Raw genomic sequence first — 19749 nt, forward strand, 5'->3', positions numbered from 1 at the left:
ATTTAGCGTCACGTTTTGACTGTAGACTAACAGCAGGCAGTCTCGTTTTCGTCGAACAATGCGAACAATACTGGAGAACGCGTTACGCTTACGTTACTTCTTCTCCGACTTTCTCGCATTGCCCAACGATGAAGCCGAGCAGTCCTTTAGACCGTCCATGAAATGCGATACTACGATTTCCAGTTGAGTACGACGCGAACAACAGTTTGGTGACGAAGTTTCAACATAACAACAGCATTGTTGTCAAGGGCAAACTTCTCTGTTTCCATTGGTAACTTGTCGTTACAGGTACTGACCGCCAAAGTTCTTTTATACAAGGAGGACCTCTCGAGAAACAGGGCAATTTTTTGATTGGCTAATTTCGATCCAAGATGGCGTCAGTTTTAATTGAGCAATTTTTTGATTGGCTAATATTTTGAAATTTCGATCCGAAATAGTGTTAGCTTTTGTCAGCTTTACGAAACGCTAAATGTTCTTCATTTCAGTTCGCGAATTATTCATTTTGCACTTGAGAAAGATATATTATTTAAAGCTGAAGGAATTCTTAAAGCTGCTAGAAAATCCCTGGAGTTGGAAAACGATAAAATTTCAGTTGAACAGTAACTCTAACGAGGAAGGTAAAGTGACGCACGTTAAACATAACGTCAACTCTCAACACAGATCTGTTACCATCGATATAAAACAGCTAAGGCATAATATATTTCGTTATTTGTTTCTTTTATCGTTGTCTCTGTGTATATATTTTTTATTTGAAAGCGTAATAAAGTGTTGCTGACGATATTTGTAGTGTTTTTATTTATTTAAGCATCGAGATTGTCGAGCAAGGCAGTTACAAAAACAAATTTGTTACCAATGGTAACAGAGAAGTTTGCCCTTGACAACAATGCCGTTGTTATGTTGAAACCTCGTCACCAAACTTTGTTCGCGTCGTACTCAACTGGAAATCGTAGTATATTCTTTCCAGAATATTCCCACGTGACCACGTCAAGTCAGTTATATTCGCTGTATTTACCGTTCCCATAATACACCTTACCCCCCCCCCCCCCCAAAAAAAAAAAAAAAAAAAAAACATTTTAGCATAAGTATTGTTTTCAATTTCTCTTGGGATTTACAATGACGTACAATCGTCCCAAGAGAAACTGAAAACAATGCTCAAGCAAACTCTTTTTTTTTTTTTTTTTTTTTTTGGGGGGGGGGGGGGTAAACAAGGTGTATTATGGGATCGTGAAAAAAGCGAATATTACTTCAACTCTACACCATCTTTAAGTGTCATCAGTTTGACTCGTATCCATATGATTGTCCCTCTTTTTCCTCCTGCCTCGCGACCGATTAGATTCTTGTGAAACTTCCATTTTTACACTGCAATCCTCTGTTCCATCTTCGAGCTCTTTTCTGCCTTTAGATCCAGCTTCAACTTCCATTTTTGCGCCACTATCTGCACAATTTTTCCGCCTCTGCCTTCGCTTTGTTTTTTGAGTCGATTGAGTGTCCATTTTCTCTTCCAAAACACAGTTCTCAGAAGCAGCCTTTTTTTCTTCATCACCCTCTCGTAAATCTTTGTTTGACTTTACCAGTGTAAGTTTGTTTACTGGCGGAGATCCTGCCAGGTACGCATCAGGCACGGACACCCCTAATATTTCGGGAAGCATGTGCGGTTTTAGCCAGCCGACCAGTGGTGTTCGCCCACAAGTGTAATGCGTTCTCTTGTGAAAGAACAGCAGGCCATCGACCTTTAAAAAGATTAATGAGACGTTATTATGAAAGTCGAGAAGGGTGGGTGAGAAAACCGATAACAAAAGACGAGTTGGAGGGGAATAAAAAGGTAAATCGTGCAAGTATAACTGGGGAAGTTTTAATTGGGTCAATCCAAATGCACAACTGTCAGTAATTGTTTGATTTCTTCAAGCCTGTCTTTGCTTTTTTGTTTATTTTTTTCTTTCCAAACAGCCAAACATTGTAAAGGCTGCAAGTAATCTTTCGTTTGGTGCACTTAGCTATTCCTGGCTTATTATAAGACTGGCCAATGGTTATCTCTCACTTTTTAAATGAGCTGATATAAAATGGTTGTTTTTCATCATTCGTCCTTGTCACGTTTTCAAGGCCTCGTTATTCAACAACACTCAATATGGCAATTTAAAGTAAGGACCACTATGGATGGTTGTTACATTAGAATTGACAATTACCTCAGATACTGATGTAACGCTGCTCAAAGCTTGACGAATGGAGCTGTCATCGCAGGGACAATAGGGTAGACTAAGGAACCTGTACTGGCAAATGATGCGGGAACATTGTAAGATCAATAGCGTGCAGTGTACAACATGTAAGCCAGCACAAGAGGACTTGAAGTAAGCAAAATAACAATAAAAGACAACAAGAAGGCTCTGCGGCACTTTGAGGACAAGAGGAGAGAAATAAATAGGGGACACATGTGGAAGACTATATGCGCATGGTGGAGTCCTAAAGGTAACATATCTTAAGTTTATAACATAACGGTAAGTATTCTACATTTAAAGTGAATGTATACGTGGAATGGATGTAATTTAGGTACTTTCTGATCCTACCAAGGAGGAGCCATTACTTTGACCAATTTAAATGTGAAGGTAAAAAAAAACTTCAATGTAGAAATTGAGAAATTCCAAACGTTTTTTTCATTCCGCTTATAGGCCCTCCTGGATATAAGCCCCTCCGCTTATAAGCCCACCCAAAACCCCTTACGAAGTTGTATAAGCCCACTGGCTTATAACTGGAATTCTACGGTATGCCAACAAGTAGTTGATTCGAAGGACAATTTGATCAAAGAAGTGTAGCACATTACTACTTAACTAGCGGGGTTTTTTCGTCTGCAACGCAGGCTACTACTTTAATTGTACGTCAAAAACATTGATCTGCTTACTGGGTTTTCAGTGGACACTTCTGCTACTAAAGGCTCTTCTTGAAGTTTGGTCTGCAGCCAGTAAAACCTAAAATCTGTCTAAATGGAGAAAAAACACAAGACTTGTAGCCTTTGCATGTTCCAAATGCTGGCATAAGAAGCTAAACTTACAGTACATGTACAGTATCTCATTCTGTGCATACTCAAAACACCAAATGGTTTAAGTACATGTAATATAAATTTCAGTGCTCACCCCAAGGTCATTAATGATTAGAAGGATGTTCCACTTAACTCTCCTGACCCTATCTCAGCCTGAAATATGTCATTTTTCATACCCATTTCAGACAGGATGGTCTTAGGTTGCTAATATTATTAGCAGTGAAGCTAATGTTGACACATGTGTACCCACTCCCCTCCCCATGGGATTGTAATGTTACTTAAGTCATTAGGCACCATTCAATAGTAAAACACAGCTTGGCAGATTCATGAGTGCTCAAAAGAGATGAGGGCATGGGGGCAATGTTAAGATGGAGCCTTTCGTGTTCAGAAAAGCTCTGGCCTGATGAGCCACTTAGCTCAACAACAGACTTAACCTACCTTTCACTACGGAAACACACATTTCAATAGAATTGTAAAACCTTGGAACACTATCTGTAACCTCGCCCCTCACAACAAATTTTCTAGCCCAAGTTTATTCAAATATTTTCTGCGCGCCACTTATTTTACTCTACTTGACACTACCTATGATATTGACATGCCCTGCACCTGGTTCCTCTTCCGTAACTGCCCTTGCCACCGCTCTTAATTTTTGTAATTAATATTATCTGGATCTTGTTTTATAACTTTAGCTATAAGTAATAAACTAGATTTTATAACTATAATTTTTAACTATAGTAATTAATTAGATTTATTGTATATACATATATATTTATATTTTTTTTAATTTAAGATTTTTATCGCCATTCTTTTTAGTTTTTAGGGTTGCGCCCCGCATGGGTTACTATTTTCCCGTTCGCGCAATTCCTTTTTGGTCCTTTTCTTTTTCTTTTATTTGTAAAATTTTAAGACCAATAAAGTTGATAGATCATATAATTATCAGTAATATCCACAAAAAATATACCTCACTGTCATACACTGGATGACCTCTCCAAGACATGACATCCAACACATAGAAAGTGTTTGTCAATTCACTGAAGATACAATCCAGGATGGTGTGATCTACGATGATCAGTAGCAGTTCATTATCACTTCATTTTAATTAATGAGTGCATGTATTGTTACTGCAATTTGCATTTTAATTAACATGAGCAGTTAATGGGTTGAACTATGTACCTTGTTAAAATAACAAGGACAAATTGACAACATTTTTTATGTAAATTAATCGAGCAAACTACAGTTACATTGATTAATTATTTTAGGATGATTACTAAGCTGGAAAGGGATGATGAGACAATTCACTTAGTGGTAGCTTTGAGGTAACTCTGTTTAATTGTAGTAGCTGACATGAATACAAATAACTAATGACCATTAAGTTTAAATTAAAGCTTCCTCAGAAGACCTTTAAAAGGGGTAACTCAACGTAACATAACTACTGTCCAGATGGATGGGTTGCATTATTTCAAATCATAAAAAAATATTTCCTGCATTAGCCTCCATTGCAAGCTAGTTCCAGTCCAATACTGAGAATACAATTTTAGTCTATTGAGAGGACTTACAAGTATTAGAAGGATAGCCTTGAAAGATTTTTTTTTGGGGGGGGGGGGGAGACGGGGGGGTAAACAGAGCTTTTACAGGTTTCTTACCTCCTGGTTTAAGGGTTTTAGGGCTTCCCCCTGGGAGTAATGATGAAAACTTATTCACTCTGTATCCACTTTTAGTATATGCAGCAGTATATCCCTACAGAGGTAAAAACAAAACATAGAGCACTTTGAATCCCTAGTTACATCATCCATAACCTGATTTAACATGCTACATGGACATCTCTTTTTACACACTCAATTCTCAGGCTGTGCTCAAGATATAACCAAAGATGTAACACCATAAATACACTGCACAACTGAATAAATTCACCATTTAACTAAGTAAAGTTTATGACAAGTGGTGCAGATAATAAGACAAAAGGTGCATTTTTAATTTTTTTTTTCTTTTTCAAAGAAAAAAAAAAGAAGGAAAATCAGGAAAGAGGTTGGAAGGTGTACAAAAATAAGGTAAGACAACATGACTCACATTTGCTGCAATAACTAAGTTCCTCTTGCCTACTGGACAAACCAACATGAACCACTCTTGCTGTAAATCATCAGGAGCATCAACAAGCCACTCTGATAACATAAGCTGCAACAAAGAAAGAAGATACCACACATCATAAGTTCAACATTCATGTACATGTATGTACACTGATTTGGAAGCCATAAGCTGAAGGTAAAATATATATACACATGTCAGATCTAGGATGAAAGCAAGCCCAATAGGTCCACTGAAACTTTAGTAAATAAAACTGTACATATATAAAATGAATTTTAGGACTTTAAACTAGTTTGTTTAATTTTATTTGCATGTTTAAAATCATTTTGAACTGAAATATACTTCAAATTAACAACACATGTAGAACTACATGACTTGCGTAGATGTTGTGGATCAATTTAATCCTTGGTTCAAAATTTAATATTTTTTTCCTTCGTTTTTGGGTATGATAATGACTTGATTGTATGATTGCATAATGAGTTTAAAGCAAAATTTGAACCACAACATTACAAGATTGTAGTTCTGCTAACAGTAAATCTTACCAGAGTATCAGAATTTTAAAGTACTTGTATAACTGATTTATTTATATTTATTTAACCACCTTTTCCAATACACTGTTAACTAGAATTTAAATAAATGTTTTCAAACCTGATATGCATAAGGATTGAACTTCTTTTTGTGACCTCTCTTTTGATCTTTGTCACATTCCTCCACAGAGTCCATGTCCTAACATGAAGGATAATAAAAAAGTGCAAAAAAGAGTAATACGATAAAGTAAAATTAATATTACACTTCTTTTGCAGACGTAATAAAATGTGTAAATCCCTTTCGACAAAGAAAATACATAAACAGTAAAATGTAATATTGCACCTCTGCCTCAATGTCTTCAACTCCTAATGATCCTTCAACCAGTTTTCTTGTATAGTTGACAAAGTCTCGTCTACGCCTGAAGAAAAACATAATAATTGTACATAATATATAAATTATATTTATTTGTTTTAACTGTTAGAAGTAGTGATCTCCTTGACCACTACAGGCAAACATGCCCAACTCCTTCAAGTTTGAAACTGAAACATGATTTGAATGTAATTTTAACCAAAGGCTCTTTGATCAACCTCATGGTAATTTGATGAATGAAGTGCCGATCTCCGCATTTTTTTTCTAATTAAGTGTCCAATAAAAGTAAAGCAATCTCACTTTGCTTTATTTTTCCACATGAGTTGCGTCATTGATGACTCATGCTCTCGGGCGTCGTAGCGCTATGTGAATATGACTAGTTTTCTGTCAGCACGTATAACTTTACAGTAGAACCCCGGTAACTCGAACTCGGATAACTCGAACAACCCCGCTAACTCGAACATACTTCCATTTCCCCAACCTCGTTCCCAGGGTCTCTCTCTCCCCGCCCCCAGAGAACGAGGTTGCCATTGGGCAGTTCCAGAAAATATCCATACACCACGACGGACGGCTTTTTGGAATTCCGAGGGCAAGGGGGTTCTTTGAACTGGAATTCCGAGGGCATGGGGGGATACTTACGATTGGAATTCCGAAGGCATGGGGGAGTTTCAGATCTTAGATTTCCAGAGGAGACAGACAAAAGTGTGTTCCTTGAAATGCTAATTTTGTGGATTACTCATTTGTAAATAAAGCACGAACTGACGACCGCGTCGCAGAAGCAGGATACAAGAAGATACAAGACAAGTATCGATCGATCAGGCGTGTGTTTGCGTTCATTTACAAAAGAAAACCAATAAAATGCGGGACGTTGTACATCAAGCTCCAGAGGCCTTAACGTTGATGAATGTCTTCATTCACTCTTTTTTCTTGTCAAAGCGGATCCACAACATATTCAGCACATTCAGTGGAGCGCGAAACTATTTTGCCACGCTTCGAGACGCCATTTTGAAGCACGTGGGATTGGGAGCGACTGCTGACCCCAAAGGCTCAAATTCAAGATGGCGGATATGTCAGTGCACTCGATCGTAGCTCTGGATCGTATTATCTTCCGAAAGTACACACGTACATGACACGATATTGATATTTTAATGTCCTGTACCAGTTTGGGGCAATGTAAAGTTAATATAGGTTGTATCTGTTGAACAAGAGTAAGGAGAAAACTCATAATTTTTTTTTACATTTTCATCCCAGCCTCTGTTACAGATCGAGTCATTTGAAATAATTTGATGTAAAATACGCCAAATTGGGCATATTTGCGAACCCTGCCGGGAATTGTAAAGGACTTAAAGAAAAAAGGAAAAATCCTAACGGGAGGGGGGGTCAAGGATTATGGAATTTCAAGGGCATGGGGGGGGTAACGCATTTTGGAATTTCAGAAGGCAAGGGGGGGTTAAAATATTGAAGCCGTCCGTCATGGTGTATGGATATTTTCTTGAATTGCCCATTTCCCCTTTGATTTGAACTCACTTTTAAGTCATTTTTACTCGGTTAACTCGAACTCGGATAACTCTAAAACCCCGCTAACTCGAACAACATTCTGTTTCCCTTAATCAAAATTTGGGTCAAATTTACCCCGATAACTCGAATTACGGTTCTGGCAACTCGCCACGGTTGCCTATTGATTAGAGCAACAAAACAGATCACCTATTTGACAGCCTTTTTCCACTCTTATCCTAAGAATTTATGATCGTATTAGTAAGAGTTTCTGACGAGATAAGTTTAATTTGCACTGCGCTGTATACTGAGGTGCTGAAAAATCAGTAAGCTATCAATTATTAACTTGGCAAATTAAATATTCAATCTACCGGTAACCCGATAACTCGAAACCCCGCTAACTCGAACGGTTTTTCGTTTCCCTTCAGAGTTCGAGTTACCGGGGTTCTACTGTATTTTTGAGAAGCGGATAAAATTTGAGAGAAAAGATACGCCCGAGCACTTCGTGTATCTGCTCGACTCAAAAAGATGAAAAACAGATGATGTGACACAAGGTGACGTGATGCAAAATAAAAACGTGCCGTTGATGTGGTGTTAACTAAACCAGGGCTCAAAATAATTTTTGGATACTGACCGGTCATGTTGACCGGCCAAATCAATTTTTGCTCGGTCATGTCTCGTTTTTGACCGGTCAAAATATTGAGTATTTACTTTGAAGCAATAGCCTATTCTGCCAAAAATTTCGCCTCATAAGCTAAAACACTTGTTGTTAAATAGTATAAGCTTAAATGTTTTGATCGCTAAATTTTTTTATGTTCGCTTTTTGAATTTCCATTTCTTCTGTTTTCTCCTCTACATAAAACAAAATGATCAGTAGCCGTAATGTTTCGTAACTCTGCATAGTTTTACATTATTTAATGATCACTCATCTTCCCGATTCAATCCTAGCGATAATCTTTAGTTATCTCCCAGATGCTGAGCGAATCTGCACCCTAGCCATAGTATGTAAAAAGTGGTTTGAAATCATCCATTGTACCACCGTTTGGAAAAAGGTCGACTTTGACTTCCAAAGGAAAGTTACGCCAGATGTCCTGTGAAAATATGGTATCCGGGCAGTCTGGTATCCGGGGACACGAGAAATACTCTTAAGTGAATGCTGTTATCTGAAATGGGGAAACCTTTGCTCCATTTTAAGCCGATGCAAGATAATTGATGTTTTTATTGCACCATGGATCGGTCATAAGAAAGAAGTCGTTCCAGACTTAGTCGTTCCAGACTTCACTCAAACTTTGAAGATTGGGTGCTTGCCGAGTGCGCTATTTGGATTTGAGTCACTGCAAAGTTACGGACTCGTTGTTCATCGAGCTTCCTATAAGATGCCCTCTTTTAAAAGTTCTCTTTCTTCAAGACTGCCAAGAGATTAGCGAGAAAGCCTACGCATTTCAAAAATCATGGATCTCTCCAAGTTTCAGGGGCACCCATCGAGAATATAGTTCAAAACCACTTAAAGATAGCACCGTTAAAAGTATTTTAGTATTTAAACGGTAGATATAGGCATATTTTTATCCCCTAAAATTTTTTTATCTGTTCGGATTTCCTAGCTGAAAGTCTAGTGATCCGAAAGTTATAGGGATCAAAACTAACCTTTTCGAAAAAATTCCAGCCAGAGAAAGGCTCCCGAAAATTCTAGGTGACCTTTTTAGAGTAAAAATCCGTTAAAAATGAACAATTATACTATTTTTTAGATATTCGAAATTCCTAGGAAAGGCAGGCAAGCAAAAAAATTTACGATGAATGTTCCGAAAATTCTAGATCTCAAATCGTCTTCCGAACAGATATTTTAACGAAATATTCCGTTGGGTGCCCCTGAAGTTTTCAACGTCGCCTACAACAGAGAAGCCCGTCCACTAACGAGCGATTCGATGCGATGTTCATTGTTGTCTGTTTAGCGTATTATTTTTCAGACGTGGATGTTTCCTGTTTTATTTAAGGAAACCGCTAACAAATCTGCAGAGCATGACCGTCTCATCTGTATTCTACAAATTTGTGACTGCAAGCTGCAATGATATTTTATAATTTTACTGTAAAACTTCAAGAAATACTGCAAATAAATTTTTTTTTTGTGTGTTATTTATTTGAAAGCCGAGTACGTGACCGGTCAAAATGACAGCCGAGCCAAAATTTTGTCCGGACAAATCGTTATTTTGGCCGGACATTGTCCTTTGACCGGCCGTTATTTTGAGCCCTGTAAACTGAACACGTCACATGCCGAGCGTAATATTTTTTATATAAAAAATATTACATAACTATGTGTAGTTCATAGCTGCTTTCAGTAAGGTCACAACCTCAATTTGCCTTTGAATGTTTTCTTGCGTGAATGGGTTATTGATAGTATTTTTGTTCAAATGAGCGTTCAATAATGTAACACAATCTCACTTTATTTCTCTGTGAATGTTTTACTTTTCCATGGAAATTGCGTCATGATGGTTCGTGCTCTCAGCTTCGTAGCGCGAATTCTATTTCATCACAAAAATATTTAAGTATAACCTTTGATCCTTTTTAGCATTAAGTAAATTTGTTTTATGAATATGTTTACTTTTCTGCCAGCACGTATAGCATTATTTTAGGAGCGAATAAAATTTGAGAGAAAGATGTGCGTTTCTGCACGACTTAAAAAGATGAAGAACGGATGACGTGACACAAAGATGATGTGACGCGAAACAAAAACGTGCATGAATGTTGTGTTTACTAAAATGCGTCTTTGAATGTTTTCTTACGTGAATGGGACATTGATAGCCTGCTCTGAGGCTTCGTAGAGCGAATTCTATTCTCTTTTATCACCAGAGGATAAGTGTAACTGATCCTCTTTCGATTTGTTTTGTGAAAGTTCAATTTAGTTCCCTGAAAGAGAGAGACCCTGGGAACGAGGTTGGAGAATAATTTGTTTTGACATGCGCTGAATGGCATTTTAAAGAACCTTTCTGTCAGCACGTTCACCGTTAAATGCATGAATTAATTGCGGTTTAATGTCAGAGTCGAGTGTTCGAGTGAGTGAGTGAGTGAGTGAATGAGGGAAACACGTGACTTAGCGAATGATCCCTACAACCTCATTACCATTCGGTAAAAATTAGGAAAAGTAAGTACTTCCCATACCTCTTCTGTTCGTCCAACATCCTTTGCCTCCTCAGAGACTGATCTGGTGTATTGCTGGGTTTCATTTTATACTGTGCCATCCTGTCAAGACAAGAAAATAAAATAACTTGCTGTAACATGTTTTGTTAACACCATACACAATGTACCTTTAGAAGCAGTTTTAGTATTTACTGCTATGATTTATGCAGCCACTCTTTACACCAATCTGACCGTTCACAGTTAAATATTCTGAGAAGTAATAAAACAGGTCAGTGCAGGCCAGCCAGCAGCTGAACTCCTGGATCCAGCTTTAAAATTAAGTCATCAGGAGGATTTCTCACCGCAGCCTGTTTCGGCAGCTGTCACTTTTCAACCGCCTAACCATGCCCTGGCCCCTCCCTACAGAGGTTGCAAAGAATCTGGTGCAAACTGGGCCATCAGAAGTTAAAGGTTACAATGTAAGTTTGCACATCAGGCAGGTTTTTCTTTTTTTGGGGGGGGGGAGAAAAAGATGGGTACTATATAAAGCCCAAAGATTATTGATTTCGTGCTTAGAACTCAGCTTTATGGATGTATCATATTAGCACTGTTAACAATCTGACAGTAGAATGGATATGAGCCCATAAGTTCAGCACAATAATTACATAAAAGTTTACAACGGTGAGATGTTTACCTCGGATGTGGTGCCGCAGGGTCGTTTGGTTCCGAAGAAACCGTAAAATGAGCTGCGAATGATTCAGAAAGGCCTTCCATTTTAACACAATGAAGGCAGTAGCTTTCTCGTAAAAAATCTTCACAAAAGGGAGGTGGAAAAGTACATTTCTTTAGCCATTGTCAACCGCTCACTTCCCCTCTTCCACGAATTTTCCATCACTTTTCGAGAGCCCCTTCTCTGCTATGAGCCCGCAAGCCATCGGCAGTAGATACGTCGTGTAAAAGTTCATAGTGATTCCTCAGGAAACCCAAAACACGTGATATTCTTATGACATGAGACGCCTGGTTAATTTTTACATTGCTTGTTGCAAATGTTATGAAATGTTTTCAGCCCTTTGATGATTTCAAAATATTTTTTACGCTACAGTAGAAATCGGCAGAAAGAGATCAACAACGCTATGTGCTGACACTGTGCTGAGAAGTAACGACTGTAATCTGCCAGACCAAGTGATGAGCTCGTTTGTGGATTATATGAGCCACAACATATGGGTACGTACATAATTTTTGATGAATTGCGGTCATAACGCCCCCAAGGTAAAACGCCCCCGAGACATAACGCCCCCTATAAGACATAACGTCCCCCATTGTAATAAAGCAAATTTTATTTGTAATTTTATGATAACGATAGCAGAAACATAATTTTTCCGTTTTCGATCGTAAAAACCGAGTTTATAGTGAGCGGATTCTACCGTTTCAAGGTTCTTGTACTTTCCTATTTTTGTTGTTTGCTCTTTTCATTACCTTTTTATCCTTGCCTCGTAATTGTAAAACCGAGTGAGAAAACTAAGTATAACCTATAACCTTGGGGGCGTTATGACCGGCTACCTTTTTGATACGTGCATGTACATGCATGCATGTTCTAAATTTGATTTAGCTGCTTTATTTCTGGAAGAATATCCGCCAGATAATCAATGCAGTAAAAATGTAATTTTCAGCCGTATAACGTACAGTCAGTCAATTTTACCTTCAGATCCAGACGACGTTCGAATAGTATCCCATGGTGCAATTCTCCGCGCACTTCACGCAATATCGAAGTTATGGCGGATTCCACCGTAAAATAACGCCGCTTTCTCTACGGCATATTTCGTATTTTTTTCCAGTCAAAAGCAAGGAAATTGCATTATTTTGTTGTTTGTCATACTTTCATTGATTTGCAATTGTCCTATGACCGTGGTTTGTTAAAAAACGTCCTTTATTTTTATTATTTTGATTAGCTTTCCTTCACAAAGTGTTCACTGACCCGCGACGAGGTCATAAATATTCACGATTCTTCGGATTATAAGCAGGTTTCTACTAAATATGGGTCTCACGCTAGCATAATGAAGGCCGTATTATTCTACTTGCAAAGAAGTACCCAGAAGTACCCGCATCTTAATGACTTTTTCAGCGATCAAAGATGACTGAAATTTCGATCGAAAACCAGCGCCGCGTGCTGCGAAGCGTGTGTGATGTCTGTTTCAGGCAACAATCGCTGGGCTCTTTCGTGAGCTTTGTCATCATTGCCATTTATATTTACATTCAAAATGACTAATTTCGAAAGTAATTTTATAACTGTACTCTTCAAATAAGTGAAATGCTTACAACTGGTGAAAAATAACCGTAATAATAAGCTCAAATATGTATTCACAGATTATGTAAACAACGCCGAACGAGCCCGCCGACTGCGAAGCGGACAGACTAGAGATCGATAGAGATGTAAGAAGAAATGTAAGAAAACCGATTCAGATAAGCACAGGACTTCTTTATTAACACTCCAGCAACAAATAGTTCATCTATAGCCGAATTTTTTTACTGTCACAGGAACGAAAGCTCTTCGACGTTAGTCCAATTGTTCGATAACACTAACATGTATTTCTCTGTATACTAGCGAAACACAGGTAAATCCCTTCAATGTGACACTAAAATTCTCCTTTGAAACGCAGTGAACGTAGAATAAGTCGTTTTCCTCGAAAGCAGCAGCTTTTGAATCAAAACTAGTCCGGAAACACGCCATGGCGAACGCTTCTTCTCGCTTCGCGAGAGCTGAACAATACTAATTAGGTCACGTACGCAGTGATAATATAAGATGAAACGAAATGCATCATGGGACACTATTCGAACGTTGTCTGCTTCAGATCAATAGTTTTTTCCGTCGACTTAATCGGTTTTCAAATTTTATATCAACCACTTCCGTAAAAAAAAGCTCAGCAAAACCCAGTCTTGATTTAAGATGTTTCGTTTTCAATTGGCACCAGACAAATGGCTGAGAAATGTAGCCAGCTATTGTTTGCTGAGGTGCAAATGCAGTTTAGGAATCTGAAAATGATCAGAAAATTGAATTCACGGAATGACTAGAAAGTCAACATTCCAACCAAGTGGTCCACCAGAATCCATTTTTTTTTGGATAAATCGCCATCCACTAGTTATAACCAATTGTGTCATCTGCCCTTTAAGCAACTGGGCCCACGCCGTGTTGAAGTATGATAATTTTTATTTATGATAACTTTATTTTAAGTGAGTCTACAAATTATGTGGGTAGGAGTAGTCTGTACCTCCCCCCACCCTTCCGTCTCCTCCCGAATGGGATCCCAGTCCATTACAGCATTTAACCCTCCAGCATTTAATTCACCAGTACCCAGTCATGTTTTATTATACGGTATAAATGGCATTTAACTGGCTGCAGAGAGGCAAGTGAGTCAGGGTGCCAGGGTGCCTTTTGGTACATCTTACGCCGCAAATTTTACCAATGTTATAAAAGTCTATTAGTTATGAAGAAAAACATGCCAACTACGACCGTACGCAGTGCCGTTTTGAAAATCCCAGCCAAAGATCTTCTCTGTAACCTACATAAAATGCAGCCTGATCATCAGAAAAGTGGCTTGCTCAAGAACACAGTACAAGACAATGACCCCTGGTCAACCAGATCAGAGCTTGAACTTGGACCATTCCCAGAGTCCAGCACACTAACCCTTAGGCCACTATGTTTCCCACACATCTGTGAAGGATGTACAGCCTTAAATTTATGCCAGTCAGTACTGGTAAATTAAAAACAAAGTTTCTTAGATGTTCTTCTATGCAGAAGCTCAAGTCTAAGACAACATTATTACATTTAATTAATGACTTCCATGTACACCTTTTAAAGGTTCCTGTCCTGATTGCTGTTGGGATTGCATTTATTATCCTTATCATAATATGGCTGATTTGTAGACGAAGGTATGTTGATTTGTTTACTGTGGCACACAAATGTGAAAAAAAGAGTTAATTCTTTCAATTGTTTAGTTTGCTAAGTGCTTTCTAAAGCAAAACACACACACAAATAAAAACAACAATCTTTTTATTTCTTAACACTCTGCAGTTATCATGTCTGCGTGAAATTCAAGCCTCCATCTCTAAAGTCAGATAACTGTGAAATTTAAGATCTGGGATTTTTTGTAGTCAGTTTACACTGTATAACCATTAGTACTAAAGCCAGTTTGTAGTTTGTATCATTATAACTTGTTGTATTAATCTTTTAGGGGACAGAGACGGTATGACCAAATCATCCTTGATGAGGAGAGGTCTTTAATACAGAAGTGGGATGATGAGAAAAAGATGCAAAAGATGGCAGAAAGAGGTATGATACAACACTTGAAGGGGTACATGCCTATACAAAACATGGACTCGGGTCCATGGACCACCCCTGTGGACCCAGTCATTGGACCACCTTGTGGTCCCGGTCCATGGACCAACCCTGTGGATCACCCCTAATTTTCGAAAGCAAATCAAAGTGTAGAATGGGGCAGGGTATAAATTGACGGCATGTACAGGGCTCACTAAAACCCCTGTCCGGTCGTCCGGGACAAGTAAATTTTCCTGCCGGGCAAGTGACTTTTCATGCTCACTTGCCCGGACAGGCATGGCGAACCATTAATTAACTTAATTTCATGAACTATTAATAAGTTTGAGAGCCTGGGCAAGGGGGGAAAGTGCCCGGGCAAGCAAAATTTGAGAGTTACTTGCCCTATGGGCAAGTTGGAATTCAAGTTTTTTTCGAGCCCTGATGTACTAAAACCCAAAACAACAAAACAAAACCACCGAAACGAAACCAATGTCACAAAAAAGTCATATTAATCTGTGCTCACATGCAGATATAAAATGAACATGATTGTGTTGTGGTTCAACTTGATCCTTAGTTCAAATTTTATTTTCTTTGTTTTAAACTCATAAGCATACCCAAAAACAAAGGAAAGTAAAATTTGAATCAAGAATAAAATTGAATCATTGAAACACTTGCATCAATATTTAGTGATGGCAATGTCAATAATAACATATATACTAAAATAATCATGACAGCCCCTTTCACACTCACTTATAAGAGATGGAGATAAGTAACTGCACTAATGAGAGTTGGGAGTGGAAATGGGTTAAGGTGAGGGAAGACGTGGAGCAAAGGGAAATGAAAAGCACGGTTGCATGAGGATCGAGCGCGAAAAGGAGAAACAACTTGTCGCTGCAGTACCAACAGCCAGGATTGTTACCTGAACTGGGTCAAAATGAGATGCAGAGCTCTTACTTTAATTTACACTCGCACTTGAAATTATGTAAGGGACTGGCGCGAAAAGGGCAATTAATTGTCATTATTTACTTGCATGGGCATGGCATCTGTTTCAACAGAATATAGTATTATGCAATTTGGTCCACCCCTAGGATGTACATAATTATTATAATCTGATAGCCTGTAAGTACTATTAGGGAATCAATCATATATACCTTATTATAGGAATATAACAAAGCATTAATTTTTAACAACGCGAACAAAATATACGGGTAATAAAATTAATGCGAATTTAAGAAAAGGTCTGGTTAAATGCTTAATGATATAGTAAACGTGTTTATATTAATAAACATCAATAAAATTAACATGAATTTTTTGAAATTCGTGTTAATAACATGTATCGTTAATTTCCTATAATCATGTATATTACCGGTAATTAAGGTGTTGTAAAAAATTATTAATAAAAGTATTCTTGACTGTGATAATGTGTTCTTTTATATTACAGATGCAGTGTTGTTGAATTGTTATTATTATCTGAAGGACTCGAAAAAATACAGCTTCATTGACCACTTACCAGATATAGGTAAGATTTTACACTAACTCTGAACTCTTGCATTTTATTAGTTAAATGAGAGAATGCATGCCTTTAATAAAACTGTGTTTGTTTGTATCTACAGTGGCTGTAAGTACACAATTTTAGTTAAATGTGTGGTATCCTATGGCTGCCCATTTTCTTCCATTTTTATGATATTATGATTGCTGAATTACTAGCTTGAGAACACAGATATATTTGCAAGGAAATAAAGAAGTTATTAATAATAATTAAATAAATACTGAAAATGCAGTTCATACACCGGCCTACTATGAATTTCATTTAATGAGAAAAGGACTTTAATGTTTATATTTTGCACTCAGAATATTAAATTTGAGGCACATAAAAATAAATACTAATTAAATAAATAATAATGAAATAAATACTGAAAACTGCAGTTAATACACCTCTTTTATATCCTGGTCAAAAGACTTAGTTATTCAGTTGAAAGAGCTGCAGTACACATGCACAGCATATAGTAGAGTGTAATACTTGTTAGTGGACTTTTAGCTTAGTACCAAATGTCATCTTAGTGTAGCTTATAAACCTTTTGTCATGTATAGACTCAAAAATGAAATTTCAGTAAGACCTAATTGCTTCTATTGAGCACTATACATGCATGTGTAATTCCTGGCTGACTGTGTTTATTATTTTGTTCATTTTGCTTTTCAGGAAGCCGAATAAATAAACAGTGGTTCCTTGTTAGGGACAGTAAACAAGAAATAGATGCAGTGTTAACAATGGTACCATGGAGTTCACAGTGTGTGATTTCCTTCAGCAAGGGGACAAGAAAAACTTTAAAAGAGCTTTTTTCACTCTTGCAGGTTTGTACATGTTAATTAAGGTGGAAGACTATCATGCCAATATTATTAACCATCAAGAAACCCAGATAATTTATTTATACATTTAATAACTATAATTTTATTATATTATGCCATGCCATGCCATGCCATATGCTGCTCCTGCTGTACTTTGCCATACCGTGCCATGCCTCGCCATGCTATACCAGTAACATGATTGACATGATAAACTTTTTATTAATTCACAGTAAGATTATGAGCTCGAAATTTGTATTTGGTGATCCAGGCCAAATCAACTTTGAAGAGAAAACACTGGCCTTATGGCTTGTCATTTCACTTGAATTTTAAACATTTTATTATGCCATTTCAATGGGCTATTTGAGAGTAATGCACCTATCAATGTTAAGCCCGAGGGGGGGGGGTTCGGGCAAGGGGTGGGGATTTTGACATTTTCTATAAAAAAAAGTCAAATTCCCCACCCCCGGGACAAAATAATTGGTCAAAATTCCGACCCGGGAGCAATGAAAGGTGGTCAGATGTCCTTCAAACCTTGTTGCAGGGGATCATATACGACCAAAATCCCTACCCTGGGGCCATCAGGTACGATCAAAATCCCTACCCTGGGGACCGACCTCACAATCAAAATCCCGTGGTTAGCCCGACCCGACCCCCCCCCCCCTCGGGCTTAACATTGATAGGTGCATAACTTATGGTAAAATGTGGTCAATTTGGTTGGCATTGCTTCCAGCAGTCAAGAATGTTTTTCTTTTTTGTATTTCAGTAGCAAAGGAGAAAAAGATAGATTTTTTTTTGAGCTTTAGTACTATATTATTAGTAAAGCAAACATACATGAAAACATGTCATATTATTGTAATTTAATATTGCCCAACTTGTTATTTACAGCATCCGTACTTGCTGCCAGTGATGGAGGTAGATTTTGTGTTTGAACACAATTTGGTTATGTTTGTCCATCCATTCAGATCTGCAGGATCACTGAAAGATGTCATTTATGGGGTATGACAACGCAATTGTCATTTGTGGAGTATACTGATTACAGTTTGTACATAATAGATTGAACATTTTGTTACAAAAATTTACCCAAATGAATGCTAATATGACTGCCTTTATTAATTTGTATTATTAAATTATATTTCTTTATATTATTAAAAATGAAAACAAGGCTTTAGGCTGGCCTATACTAAAGCTTCTTAGAGTAGCACATTATTACTTTAATTTTAAGGGTCACCATCTGCATTTTAATAAATTCTTATAAATTTATCTTTTTTATAAACTCTCTGGCCAGCTTTGTGTCTAAAATAGGTGCATCTCATTAATTTTCTAGACAGTTCCTTTACACTACAGCTGTTTTGTACATGTAAATTCTTAAATTTGTCTTTCAGTCTCGTTCACAGTCGTCGTGGGAAGATAAGTATCAAGTTAAAGGGAAATCTCTGTCACTTACCCAGATCCGAAATTATGGACGACAAGTCTTAGAGGTAACATCGTGTACAATGCTGCCTTTGGAAGAGTGTCTGTTTAACAAATAGATTCCATTTTGCCGTGCGTCTGTTCAGTTATAGATCACAGATGACGTCAAAATGTGGTATGAACATTGAAAGTCAATGAAAACTCTAACCTTTATTCCGATTTGGAAAGTTGTTCAAATCTGTAAACATAACCGAAGCGTTCAACCACAATTCGTTTGTTTCCCGTGGCGTCGTCCAATTGCACAATTATATCGGTCAAACTTTCATATAGATTTCGGATAATTTCTCGAATAATTCACTGTATTCTTCAAGCTTGTTTCGCCCAGTTAAATGCTTCGAAAGGTGAACGATGCTTGGCGTATTGTTTCTCACTGGACAATTGTAATTAAGCTGAACTTTTTTGCTTTGTTATGGCCTCGCAAGTTTGAAAAACTTTGCCGACAACTCTGATCTGGACTATGAACTCTAATCACGCGCGCGAGTCACACCACCGCGTGACGTCATCCATCTGTCTGTACTCTGATAGATCATAAGTAAGAACCAATCAAAATGCGCGTAGAATTCAGGTTATTATATAATTCTTTATAATGCATGTATTAAACTGTACTTTGTACATTTATTTGTTGATAGAGATCTATTACTTGCATACTATAATTTACATGTAAAAAAAGTTTTTAATTTGGAGCCTTCCCTTCTGCTACATGTAAACCTGCATTAATACGCTGTACACTGTATGTAAATTCTCCCATTGCTTAAAGTGTTCATTCATTCGTTCGTTCGTTCGTTTCATTCGTTCATTCGTTCGTTCGTTCGTTCGTTTCGTCCGTCCGTCCGTCCGTCCTTTCGTCCGTCCGTCCGTCCGTCCGTCCGTCCGTCCGTCCGTTCGTTCGTTCGTTCGTCCGTCCGTCCGTTCGTTCGTTCGTTCGTTCGTTCGTTCGTTCGTTCGTTCGTTCGTTCGTTCGTTCGTTCGTTCGTTCGTTCGTTCGTTCGTTCTTTCGTTCCCCTGC

The 19749-nt window shown here is 37.8% G+C and overlaps 2 protein-coding genes across 4 annotated transcripts in view; one reads left to right on the forward strand and one right to left on the reverse strand.

Annotated features, from left to right (window-relative positions):
- Positions 1 to 1162: 1162 nt before the first annotated feature.
- LOC144640823 (snurportin-1-like) lies at positions 1163 to 19737 on the reverse strand. 2 transcript variants are annotated; one of them, XM_078499896.1, is made up of 10 exons: positions 18718 to 19737; positions 10658 to 10738; positions 5984 to 6059; positions 5762 to 5839; positions 5099 to 5203; positions 4675 to 4768; positions 3993 to 4090; positions 2894 to 2971; positions 2184 to 2267; positions 1163 to 1730 (listed from the first exon to the last, which is right to left on the reverse strand). In XM_078499896.1, exons 1-10 carry the CDS (start codon positions 18756 to 18758, stop codon positions 1263 to 1265), a joined length of 1203 nt encoding a protein of 400 aa, XP_078356022.1. In that variant the 5' UTR covers positions 18759 to 19737; the 3' UTR covers positions 1163 to 1262. The 2 variants fall into 2 exon arrangements, with proteins under 2 accessions (XP_078356022.1, XP_078356020.1); XM_078499894.1 differs by lacking the exon at positions 18718 to 19737 and adding an exon at positions 11310 to 11647 and having other exon boundaries at positions 1165 to 1730.
- Positions 11711 to 19749, forward strand: part of LOC144640822 (slowpoke-binding protein-like) — a 28786-nt gene continuing 20747 nt past the window's right edge. For both annotated transcript variants that reach the window (XR_013568446.1, XM_078499893.1), the window contains exons 1-7: positions 11711 to 11839; positions 14472 to 14542; positions 14845 to 14942; positions 16369 to 16446; positions 17128 to 17279; positions 18159 to 18269; positions 18656 to 18751. Coding sequence is in view for 1 of the 2 variants with exons in the window: in XM_078499893.1 (XP_078356019.1) it covers positions 11801 to 11839; positions 14472 to 14542; positions 14845 to 14942; positions 16369 to 16446; positions 17128 to 17279; positions 18159 to 18269; positions 18656 to 18751 (645 nt within the window). In the remaining variant the exon portion in view is untranslated. The remainder of the gene's footprint in view (positions 11840 to 14471; positions 14543 to 14844; positions 14943 to 16368; positions 16447 to 17127; positions 17280 to 18158; positions 18270 to 18655; positions 18752 to 19749) is intronic.

The sequence above is a fragment of the Oculina patagonica genome, unplaced genomic scaffold, assembly GCF_052425735.1.
Source record: "Oculina patagonica isolate OP01 unplaced genomic scaffold, crgOcupat unplaced5, whole genome shotgun sequence".
NCBI lineage: Eukaryota > Metazoa > Cnidaria > Anthozoa > Scleractinia > Oculinidae > Oculina > Oculina patagonica.